Below are 13,118 nucleotides of genomic sequence, written 5' to 3' on the forward strand. Positions count from 1 at the left end.
CACTAGACCCAAATGGTAAGGCATGACCCATTGCTAACCTACAACTCTCACCGTCTATAACATGTTTGAACACAACTAATTGATGCCCACCAATGATTCCTGATGACACCAACTTTTGCAACCTAGAGCCGGAGATATATCCCAGTCTTTGGTGTCTCCTCTTCTATGACAAATCTCAATCTTCTTCCCTAGCAACTGATCATGCAACACACAACCAAAAGGAGAGGGTGGCATTACAATTAAGTTTGGTAATTTGACCAACAAAGATAAGATTCATACCAAGCGATGAACATGATAAATTTGAAAAATATTAATCTTACTGTCATGATAAGAGTCAAAAGTAACAAAACGGGCTTTTGAAACAAATATAGATGAATCGTCTGCATTACAAAAGGTGTTATTGCAAGGTTGACAGTTGGTTAAGATAGGCTCATTGGCTATCATATAACAAGAAGTTCCTGAGTCTATTAACCAACCTGAGAAGTAACTTAAGATACCTGAAAAGGCAGTACAAGAGGAAGAGACAAGAGTAGCCGAAGGAGAAGCTATAACTGATTGAGAAAGAAGTTGCAATTGTTGGATCTGCATCTATTGCTACATCTTCTCCAATAATTGAAGCTAACCACCACCTAATGATTTTGAGGCTCTCAACTGATAAACCAGCAAACTGAGCACCAATATCAGTGTGATCATATTTGGGCTTAGTGCCCTCACCATTAGAAACTGCTACATAAACTCTACCTTTCTTTCTCTTGAGAGTTGGACAAAAATTTTTCATGTGACCAAAGTTCTTAAAATAGTGACATTGAATAGAGCTCAAGTCACCTCTTCCTCGAGTTCTTCCACCACCTATATCACCAAATCTTCTATCTAGCTATTGAGGAACTACCATAACACTATCACTGGATGAATAAGTTCTAAGAGACCTTATTTTGGTCTCTTCTATAATCAATTCAGCTAGGACATTGGTGACCGAGGGTAAGAGTGAACGATGCAGTATGACACTCCTCACTCCACCAAACTCTAGTCAAAGTGCTATAAGAAGCTCAATTACCCTAGCTGTTTCCTTATGCTGATCAAGAAGCTCCAGACAAGTTTGACATGAAATACACATCTTACACTTTGCACACTTCTCACATTTTGTCTGACCCTTTATGAGTGCAAGTGCATCCCAAATACTTTGCATGTCAAAATAAAATTCTTCAATTGACTTGTTTCCTTGACGATTGTCCTTCAATTCTTGAGTGAGCTGATATTGTCTAGCCCAATTCTCTTGCTTGTAAACTTGTTTGAGATATGCCCAAACTTCTTTGGCCTCATGAAATTTGGAAATGTTCATAGCTATCCTGTACTCTATTGAACCTAGTATCCGAGCCTTGACCCTTGTATTAATCACAATTCATTCCTCTATCACTTTGTCAAAATAAACATCAGTGGGCTTGGGTTTCACCTTTGAGCCATTCAAGTATCCTCAAAGTCATTTTCTTACTATTACGATTGTCATAAAACCAGCCCAATAAACATAGTTTGTTCCTTCAAGCTTCATTGGGATAATCTGAATTCCTTCTTTCTCCAAACCTCACACAACCCCCAACTACACGATTTAAAAGGCTGTACAAGTCTGAAATAGATGCAAGACAAGCACTACAGGTATGTAGCAACAAGAAAATGTCAGCCAACAAAGGAAACAAGCACAATATCCCAATGTCTAGTCAAAACATTCAACCCAAGAGTGCTCAAATCTGAATACAAGAACAAAACACACTACTTATGCTGACAATCTACCAAGAAAACCACAACTTATCCACCCAAATAGGTTTGCTCACACTCCCAAACTGATACAACAGAAGCATATCACAAAATAAGCCTACCCATTATCCAAAATATGCTTAGAAAGATAGAAAACAGGTTGCCGCTGGATGTGAACACCTTATGATTTCAACAAAACTTAGCATAAAACCCAAAACTGAGCACAAAACTAATATTGAAGCACTCCCAATTAAAAAACGACATGAATAGAAGCAATCCAAACCCTTAATAACCAAAAACCAGATCAGATTTAAGGGTTTTCTCAAAACTGGTCTGAAATTTTCTAGAAACTCAGAAATTCTTGAAAAATTCATCAAAATTCCAATATATCTCCAAATCCAAAGGTTTTGATTTATAGACTTTCTAAAATCAAACCCTAGCAAGTGACAAACTCAAACCAATCAAACCTGACCAGACTGGTTACCAGTTGTTCTCCAAGGGATGACATCAGCACAGGACCTCATCCCAGGACCAGAACCGAGTCTGGATGCTCCTTTCAATTTCTCCTCTTCGACGATCAGATGCTCCTCTTCAATGCGAATCCAAGCTCTTGTAATGAAATGGTGGTCTTCAACAAATGCACAAATAACTCACAAACAAGTGTCTATTGGAGACACTACAAGCATGACCCTTGAAAGGGTATAAAGGGAAGAACACTTGAAAAATAAATAATACTTTATTCATGAACAAAATGCTTAAGAAGCATAGTTATATACATTGAAGGGGTTCACCCCTATATATACAAAACAATGGGAGAGAGAGGAGAGCTCATTTTGAGCTCTCCAAAAAGAGACGTTGGATTCCAACGTCTCTTAATATAGCTGTTGGACTACCGTCCAACAGCATTTATTATTATAGCTGTTGGACTATAGTCCAACAACATTTATTATAGCTGTTGGACTACAGTCCAACAGCTACTTGCACAGTCAAGTTCCAACAGGAACTTGACTGGATCAAAATATCTAGTTTTTATTGAACTAGATGCTAAAAAAGAAAATAAAAAAATAGAAAAAGAAAATAATAAAAGAAAATATAATAATATTAAATAATATATATATATATATATATATATATATATTGCAGTTTACATTTTAACACTCCCCTTCAAACTTACGGTACAATGAGCGAAAGTTTGTCTAAGAGGAAGTGAAATCTGGGAGCAGCGAGAGGCTTGGTGAAGAAGTCTGCTAATTGATATTCTGATGTAACATATGGCAGATCAATGGTTCCATGTAAGTATTCCTCTCTGACATAGTGACAGTCCATCTCAATGTGTTTAGTGCGCTCATGGAATGTCCGGTTGCTTGCAATGTAGATCGCACTTTTGTTGTCACAGCACATCTTTGAAGCTTGCGTTGCTTTAGCTCTCATATCTGCTAGCAATCGTCTGAGCCAAACAACCTCCATAGTGGTGGTTGCCATGGCTCTGTATTCAGCTTCGGTGGAGGAAAGAGAGACTTTCTGCTGCTTCTTGCACCTCCACGAAATTAAGGTTTCACCTAAGAACACACAAAAACCAGTAGTTGAGTGTCTGTTATTGGGATCACCTCCTCAGTCAGCATCAGTATATGCAATTAAATTTAATGAAGATGAAGCAGACAAGAAGAGTCCTCGTGAAAGAGAGGATTTTAAGTATCTAATAATACGCAAAATCGCTCCCATGTGCACGGAGGTGGGAGCATGCTGAAACTGTATGGAAAGATAAGAAAGAGCTCCAACAAGTTGTCTATAAGGAGTAGGATCATCAAGAAGTTCTCCATCATCAATTTTCATTTTAACATTGACAACTTCTGGAGTGTCTACTTTCTTATCATCTGTAATTCCAGACCTGGAAACGATATCAAGAGCAAATTTAGATTGAGATATCAAATACCCCCGAGGGGAATAAGCAACTTCAATGCCTAAAAAATATCTTAATAAACCTAAGTCAGTCATTTCAAAGTGAGTTTTAAGAAGAGATTTGATATTTGCAACTCCCTGTTTGTCGCCTCCGGTGATGATCATATCGTCCACATAGAGAAGAAGAATAATGATGCCTGCATCAGATTTCTTAACAAACAAAGCAGTGTCAGTTAAACAAGGTTGAAAACCAATATCAAGCATAACATGACTAAATCGGTCATACCAGGCTTTTGGAGCCTGTTTAAGACCATAAAGAGCTTTTTCTAGACGAAGAGCTTTACCCTTAGGGATACTAATACCAGGTGGGGCTTCCATGTATACTTCTTCAACGAGATTCCCATTCAGGAAAGCATTTTTGACATCTAATTGAAAGATAGGCCATGTTCTAATGGAGGCCAAGGCTATTAAAGTTCTAACAGTGGTCATACGGGCCACAGGAGCAAATGTTTCTTCATAATCGATGCCATACTCTTGGGCATATCATTTTGCTACTAAACGGGCCTTATATCTTTCCAGGGTCCCATCACTTTTGGTTTTGACTTTGTATACCCACCTACAACCTATAGGTTTCTTACCCGGAGGAATATCTTGTATCGTCCAAGTATTGGCCTTTTCTAGTGCATCAAATTCTATTTTCATGGCTTCTATCCATTCTATATGATTTTTTGCTTGAGAATAGGATGATGGTTCAACATATGATTGTATTAATGTAATGGCGGCCCTATACGTGGGTGAAAAAGATTCATAAGACACAATTTTTTCTGGAGGTTTAGAGATTCTAGACGTTCTTCTAGGTGGGACTTCAGAGTATTTTTGTAATGCACATGGAAGATTTTGCTCTCTACGTCTTGAATATTGTAGACTAACATCCCTATGGATTTGCTCTTCATTATCATCATTTTCAACAACAATAGGACTTTGATCATTGTCAAGGTCATATCCAACATCACATTCATTGGATTTTGAAGTTAGATAAATTAAAAACGAGTATTCAGTGACATCCTTGGATTTTTCAAATTCAAAGAACCTTTCTTTTTCCAAAAAAGATACATTTCTTGACACATATAATTTGTCATTTTGAAAATCGAAACACCTGTAGCCTTTTTGATTATCAGCATATCCTAAAAAGGCACATGGGATTGCACAAGGAGAGAGTTTATCATTTCTGTTGGTGAAAACAAAACATTTGCATCCAAAGACTCTTAATCTAGAATAATCTGGAGTTAAATTAACATGCTTTTCTATTGGAGTTGTATTCTTTAATTAGGAAGATGACATCCTATTAATGAGGTAGGTGGCAGTTAGGACCGCTTCAGCCCAAAAACTTTTTGGAACTTGATTTGCAATTAGCAATGTCCTAGTAGTTTCCATAATGTGCCGATGTTTGCGTTCGGCTAGGCCATTCTGTTGTGGAGTGTGTGGACATGATCTTTGATGTGTAATACCATGTAAATTGAGATAATCTTTGAATTCGTTGGACATAAATTCTCCCCCTGAATCAGTGCGAAAAACAAAAATATCATTTTGAAACTTATTTTTAACCATTTTATGAAATATTTGGAAGTTAGCAAAGACATCAGATTTATGTTTAAGAAAATAAATCCAAGTATGTCTAGAAAAGTCATCAACAAAAATGACATAATATGTATAACCACCTTTGGAAATAACTGGTGCGGGGCCCCAAACATCCGAATGTATTAACTCAAGTGGTCATGAGGAAACAAAAGTTCTACTAAGAAATGGTAACCTTTTCATTTTGCCAAGAATGCAGTCTTTACAAGAAAAATTTTCAGAATTACAAAATTTTTCCAAACTTGGAAAATATTGAATTTTAGACATATGAGGATGGCCAAGCCTTTTGTGCCATAAATCCAATTCTAATTTCTGAATATTATAACAAAATGCATTCTTGGGTAATTCCAAAAAGTCCATGTAATAAAGTCCTCCTTCTCTATGGCCTTCCCCAATCAGCTTCCCTGACTGGCGATCCTGTACCCAACAACCATGAGAAGAGAAGGAGATATTACATCCATAATCAGATATTTGCGAGACAGATAAGAGATTCAAATTAAGTTTAGGGATATATCTAACTTCTGGGATAAAAAATCTTTTGGATTTTTGAAGATTTTCAAAACATCCTATTCCTTTTACTTCGAGAGATGTGCCATCGGCTGTAAAAACCTTTGACACACTTGAGTCATTTTTAAGACATTCGGATAGACTATTAACATTTGGGGTCATATGAAAAGAAGCACCAGAATCTAAAAGCCAAGGAAAGTTACCTGGACCGGAGAAAGATGCAACTGCCGCTCCAGTTGAGGCTTCGGTTGAGGAGGATACCCCTTTGAGAAGAGGTTGAAGGATTTCCATCAGTGGAGCCATAGACACAGGTGCATCTTGATCTTTTGACTCAGATTCAACAGATGCAACTCTTTTTTCTTCTCTTCTTTTTAACTTTGGACATTGAGGCCTATAGTGCCCCGGTTCATGACAATGATGACAAATAACTTTTCTTTTATCAAAGTCGCCGTTTTGCCTTCCAAAATGAGGCGGCTTGTAAGTACGAGTATGATTCCCCGGTCTAGATACAACTAAAACGGAGTCATCATCAACTTTTGGAGTACTTTTTCTAAGTCTATTTTCCTCCATAGTGAGCTCTTCTATAGTATCAACAATAGAAGGAATTTTTCCACGATGTAAAAGGGCCGATTTGGTGGATTCAAACTCCGGCCTTAGACCATTCACAAATTGATAGAAATGTTCCATATTGAGTTGCTTTTGGCGAAGCTCGATGTCTTTGGCACAATGCCATTTGGGCTCAAGAAGAGCCAACTCTTCCCAAAGTTCGGACAACTCATTATAATATTCTCGAATAGTTTTATCTTTTTGAGTCATTGTCCGAACTTTATCTTGTAAATTGCATACATGTGCAATATCTTTAAGGGAATACATGTTTTTGAGGTATTCCCAAGCCTTATCGGCATGCTCAAACTTAGCTAGACTAGAGCATTTTTTAATGTCTATGCTATTGATGAGCCATGACATAATTTTTGCATGCCCTATCCTCCATTCTTTCCATTTCTTTTCATAAGTGGCTAACGCCTTACTATTCTCTTCTTCCGTTAGAGGAACCTCTTTATCACCCTCTTTCTTGGTAAGAGATAGTTTAGGTTCCAAATCGGAACCATCCACTATACCCCATAAACCTTTTCCCCAAATGTGGTGCTTCATAATCGAAGCCCACATTACATAGTTAGTATTATTTAGCTTCATAGGAATGATGGTGATCTTATCATTGTCATCCATCTTTTACAAGGGTAAGAGAGGAATAAATAGGAGGAGAGAGAGAGAAAAATAAAAAGAAAAGAAAAAGAGTAGACAAAGGAATAAGAGAGGATACAAAACCAAATTTTTTTGTAGCACAAGTTCGCCTTTCTTCAAACAAATCTTCTTGAGCCAAGAACAAGGTGATGAAACACCTTTTGTAAATGTGGCACGAAAATCGAGGCGGAAGCACTTCAAGATCTAAGGATTTCGTAGCTTTGATACCATGTAATGAAATGGTGGTCTTCAACAAATGCACAAATAACTCACAAACAAGTGTCTATTGGAGACACTACAAGCATGACCCTTGAAAGGGTATAAAGGGAAGAACACTTGAAAAATAAATAATACTTTATTCATGAACAAAATGCTTAAGAAGCGTAGTTATATACATTGAAGGGGTTCACCCCTATATATACAAAACAATGGGAGAGAGAGGAGAGCTCATTTTGAGCTCTCCAAAAAGAGACGTTGGATTCCAACGTCTCTTAATATAGCTGTTGGACTACAGTCCAACAGCATTTATTATTATAGCTGTTGGACTATAGTCCAACAACATTTATTATAGCTGTTGGACTACAGTCCAACAGCTATTTGCACAGTCAAGTTCCAACAGGAACTTGACTGGATCAAAATATCTAGTTTCTATTGAACTAGATGCTAAAAAAGAAAATAAAAAAATAGAAAAAGAAAATAATAAAAGAAAATATAATAATATTAAATAATATATATATATATATATATATATATATATATATATTGCAGTTTACATTTTAACAGCTCTGACACCATCTTCAAACAGCAAGAACCATGAAGAGGGCACAAGAACACGAGGGAAGAGAACAACTCAAAGTTTCATTAGGTTTACATAAAAGGACAGTCCCTTATAAGAGGCGGCCCCCTCTATGTACACTACAGGACAAAATAAGAAAAGAAAACTTTACAAGGACATAACTACCCCTGATAATAATGCAATGTGCAAAAGAATACTTAATGGTAAAGGGGCAGCACACAACTAGTAATACATTATTTTACGCAACTCTTAATAGGAATGAGGCTTAACGATTATTTTACTTTCATTGCTTGGGAAAATTTGGGTTAATTCTGATGCTAGTTTTCTTTTTCTTAATGCAGATAGGAGACAAGGGTATTGTTGCAATTGGTGAGAATTGCAAGCTTTTGACAGATCTAAGTCTCCGGTTCTGTGACAGGTGAAAGTTTATTCTTATGTCAATACGTTTTCAATTTCTTAGACTGGAGAGCTGCATCTGGATTGTGTAGGAATTATCGTTTTTTCTTCATTTCTGCAAGAACATTGATTTCTCAAAAGGCAGTATTATTACTATTTTTGTTAAGAGGACATGGTGCGGGCTGTTTTTGTGCAGTTTCCTGTTAAAATAGTCTATTAGGGGATATGTCATGGGATTAAATGGAGTGTCTTTGTGGCATAGGCAGGCAATGTTAGGGCTGTGCAGGAATTAATAGAAAGATTGGTGCACTAACAGTTTGCAGGTGGCAGCTCAAAATCATGGCAACGTTTCTTTAACCTGTGTGTAGACAGCCAATTGCTTGCCTGTTATGTCACATAAGTACGGCTGTGGGTATAGAGTACAACGTAGGAACTTCTGAGAGAACAGATATAGACATACGGCTATATATACATATGTGCACATAAAGAAATGCACAGTGATAATAAATTTGAGAAAATGCTGTAAATATCAAGTTGTAGACTGTCAAATTTCTTTTGGATAGTCCAACGAAAAAAACCCTCCATCATTGATCACACATTGGCTGGCCTCAGGTTGCTAAAACCCTTGAGGTACCCCCTGCCCACCGGGGCTTACACCCATACAAACAGAAAAGTCTAAAACATGTCAAAGATGCACATTTAACTAAATAGTTAACAATGGTTTTATATTGGTATTGGCAATATGTTGACTGGATCATAAAATGGATAAAGAGGGTTTTGTCAAGTTTAAAATCTGATAAACTCATTCCCAAGGTACCCAAGTACCAGTGCAAGCAAGACATTGGTACAAGGGGCTGGTCTATGTCACATGAGAACGTCCAACATCCCTCATACCCATGTTGACATGGCATGGTATGGGTACGGGTGCGACCCTGTGGCTTAGGTCTGATGGGGTCCAATCTGATGCTGACCAAAGCACCTTGTTTTCTTATTTTTATTTTTTTCCTTCTCAGCTTTGACTGGGGTCAGCAGTTGCCCCTTTTGGCAGTGGGCCAGTGGAAGAAGGAGAGAGAGAGAGGTTAGGGAGGGCTCTCGTCTCTTGTCTCCCTTGTTTTTTACGTACTGCCTTCTTTTTTGTTTTTTATTTATTGCCTCACTTCTCAAAAAAAATTTCACCTGTTTTTTACATATGGACATATAGTTATAGGTATGGATCTTGGATTCTTACCTGATCCATATATAGTTATAGGAACAAGGAAATGCCTTGCTTGCTGCTTGCACTCGCCCTATCGGATTCTCAGTGTTTTCGCTCGGCTCGGCCCCCCCGTGTGACCCCCCTTTATGAGTCTCGGTTATATATATATATATATATATATATATATATATATATATATATATATATATATATATATATATATATATATATATATATATATATATATATATAAAGAAAGAGAGAGAGAGAGTAATGTGTAAGTTTCAGACCAGCCCAGACTCTTTTAAAAAACATATTTGCATGTGTTTTTTATTTATTCTAAACTTGTAGATGTGATCTCTATTCTTGATTTAGTAAAAAACATGTATTAGTTTAAACCTGTCACATAGGTGCGGGTGTGGGTACTGGTGCGACAATGTGACACTTTAAAAAAACTTGGGTGCGGGAGGTTTTATATATATATATATATATATATAAAATTTTTAACACCACTGCTTTACCCCTGCCTCATCCTTCTTTACCCCATTCTCGAGCCCTGTCCCTCTTTACTCCTTTTAACAGGTGGGGGGCCCTCGAGGTACCCTTTCTTTTTCTTAATGGGAAGGGGTGGTCTCGAGGTACCGCTACCTATTTTCAAGCCCCATCATTTTTTTAATGGACCAAAATGAACTCGGTCAAAAGTTTATTGACCGCATCGGGTGCTGCACCCGCATTGCGTCGATGCGGGTGCAGCAGCCTATTTGGCGAGTCCATGTGACAAGTTTAAACATTTTTCATGTTTAAATTAAGTGTATTTTTAGCTCAACAAAAAAATGAATGGTTCATATTACACCAAAAACTTTATTAACTAAAAATAAAGTTTTTTGGTTAAATTGATTTCATCTAAAGCATGGTTCTTAGTGAATAAGTAATGATAAACACATCTATAGGTTTGGATTTACTCTCTCTCTCTCTCTCATATATATATATATATATATATATATATATATATATATATATATATATATATATATATATGAAACTGGACTTGGTTAGGCATAACTGACTCTAGTTTTGGACAGAAATGGACCATGATGCAATTGATCGCATCCGACACTGCAGAAGTCATGTCCAAGTGTTGCACTGGCACAGGCTCATTGCCCTTTTAGAAGTGTCCATGTTACATAACTGTTAGATGTTTAGAAATTTGTGAAAGCAGGAGAGCTAAAGGAAAGGAAAATACCGTCATTGTTCAAGAAAATTTGGTTCATTGTTTTCTCAATTCATGCAGTTCTCTCTAGCTTACATGTATAGGTGGGATGTTGACATTTTGCCTTTAGATATGAATTGGAAGTTTATTGCATTCAAGTGACTTTAATATTATTGTCAAGAAGTTTAAGATCGGTCATGTATGACATGTTTGGGGCTTCAGAATAGTGAAAAAAGAATCCGTCACTTCTGCATATAGTAGTTTTGCTGTATGTGTCTGGTGTCCTTTATGGTGTCCCTTTCTGTTTTCTTTATTTTCTCTTTCTTACTGGATGGATTTTCGAGGCTTTGCTGGTTTTTGGGGAGTGGTTTTGGATTTTTCTGTCTGGGAAATATATGCATTGCCTTAATGTGCTTATATTTTGTGTCAGGATCGGTGATGATGCCTTGATTGCTGTTGGACGTGGATGTTCGCTTCAGTATTTGAATGTCAGTGGATGTCATCGAATTGGGGATGCTGGAGTTACTGCAATTGCCAAGGGCTGCCCTGAGCTAGTGTACCTGGATGTGAGCGTATGCCAGGCATGCTCTCTCTCTCTCTCTCTCTATATATATATATATATATATATATATCCAATTGATATGAAGGTGTTGCATTCTGAAAACATTTTTTCAATTCAGCCCACGGATATATGTTTTATCTTTTTACTGTAAAATGAAAATGAAAATTTATTTGATTGTTTACGATTGCAGAATGTAGGCGATATGGCTTTGGCTGCATTAGGTGAGGGCTGCCCCTTACTCAAAGATATAGTGTTATCTCATTGTCGAAGGGTAACTGACATCGGTTTAGCTTACCTGGTGAAGCGATGTTCAGGGCTTGAGTCCTGTCACATGGTTTACTGTCCATCAATAACCTCAGCAGGAGTTGCCACGGTAGTCTCCAGCTGCATCAACATAAAGAAGGTACTAGTTGAGAAGTGGAAAGTTAGCCAAAGAACAAGGCGGCGAGCTGCCCCTGTTTTAGTTGACCTGTGTTTGGAGTTGTGATCAAACTTAGGCCATATTAGCTCTGTGCCATAATATTCAATAAGCATCTAGATTCAAAATAAATTTGGTAGATAATCCTTTCCAAAGTTGACCAATGTTTGGGAAAGGATAGAACAATTGCAACAAAAAATGTTCAAATCTCTTGAAGCCAAATGTGGAGAATATTTCAAATTCCCTGTTGAATATCCCTGTACTCTGCTGTAGCACGTGGTTGTCTCAGATGGGCCATTTATCAACTTAGGGGCTCGTTGTACAGATTCACATCGTTGTACATTTATGGGGATGCCATATGCTGTTGATACTTCTTTCTGAATTCATCTATCATGAAATGGAAGGTGAGTTTTCGCCATGGGAATCTGGAAAGTTTCAGATACACTGGAACATCATTTCTTTGTGCAAACTGCTAGACTTCTGGTAAAGTGAGTACCGTGTCATCCCCAACGTGGCTTCATGATTCCAGTTCCAGAACTTGAATATAGGGAGGTCTGTGGCAAATTGACCCCCAAGGCACAGTTGGTCGTCCAAATCTTCCTTGTCAAACTTTCAATCTGACTAGTTTTGTCCTCTGTAAATGCTAAATGGTTTTGTACTCGGCTACATTCAACTTATCATTTGTAATTTTTTTGTACGTTTTAGTTATCTAATAATATTTTTGATATTTTGCATGGAAGTTGGGGACTTTTTGTCATTTTTGGTGTTCTCCATGTGCATATGGAAGCATGTGTTCGACGCCAAGGAATATGAAGGTTGCCATTGACCGTGGTTAAGTGTTTGTTTAGCCTATAGGACAAGAAAAGAAGGAATTAGGCCTCAAGCCATTCGTCTCTTGCTCCATTGTTTTCTTGATTGGCATGTTTACTCTTGTGGGGAAGAATCATAAATCAGTGTCCAATCTTAAATGTCTCTCCTCATTCTAAATTGCAAGGGTCTGTTCCATACTCTTTGTCCTTAGAAATGGAAAGCAAGAATGATCACTCCAAGCCTTTGGTCCTTTGCCATAGGTTCTTCATTGCTCTCTCTAATAACTTAGCATTCAGATGCTTGCGGCATCGTTTTGTGGACTGGCAAAGTCTTGAAGGGAATGCAATGGGTTTGGCCAAGAATGCTGCAGCTTGTGACGCTGATCCCAAGAATGAAATAATGCTGGAACAACGGATACATATGGTGTCTGGAAATGAATTGCATTCTGAAATTGAAGATGAGCCATACTTGGTATCACATGAGGAGGCTTCTTCTATGACTCTTCAAGTGGAAGAGGGGTCATGTGGTAAGGATGGGATGATTCCTGGCAATATCATGCAGGGGAATGTAGGGGAGGCAGGTGCAATACCAACCAAAGAATTGGAGAGCAAAAACGAGGAAAGAGTTGAGCCACATGCGAGAGATCAGGTCATCAACAGCTCTTGCATTGAAGTTCAGGAAAAGAGGCACACAGACTTG

General features: G+C 37.6%; 1 protein-coding gene across 3 annotated transcripts in view; it reads left to right on the forward strand.

Moving 5' to 3' along the window:
- The window catches only part of LOC149837124 (uncharacterized), a 72,899-nt gene extending 60,342 nt beyond the window's left edge, over positions 1-12,557 (forward strand). For 2 of the 3 annotated variants that reach the window (XM_090005834.1, XM_090005835.1), the window contains exons 6-8: positions 8,170-8,246; positions 11,060-11,210; positions 11,382-12,348. In XM_090005834.1, the coding sequence (XP_089861960.1) occupies positions 8,170-8,246; positions 11,060-11,210; positions 11,382-11,678 (525 nt within the window). In that variant the 3' untranslated portion in view covers positions 11,679-12,348. The other variant, XM_090005836.1, reaches the window with a different exon arrangement.
- The last annotated feature ends 561 nt before the right edge of the window (positions 12,558-13,118 follow it).

The sequence above is a fragment of the Nuphar pumila genome, chromosome 5 (assembly GCF_984573655.1).
Source record: "Nuphar pumila chromosome 5, dmNupPumi1.hap1.1, whole genome shotgun sequence".
NCBI lineage: Eukaryota > Viridiplantae > Streptophyta > Magnoliopsida > Nymphaeales > Nymphaeaceae > Nuphar > Nuphar pumila.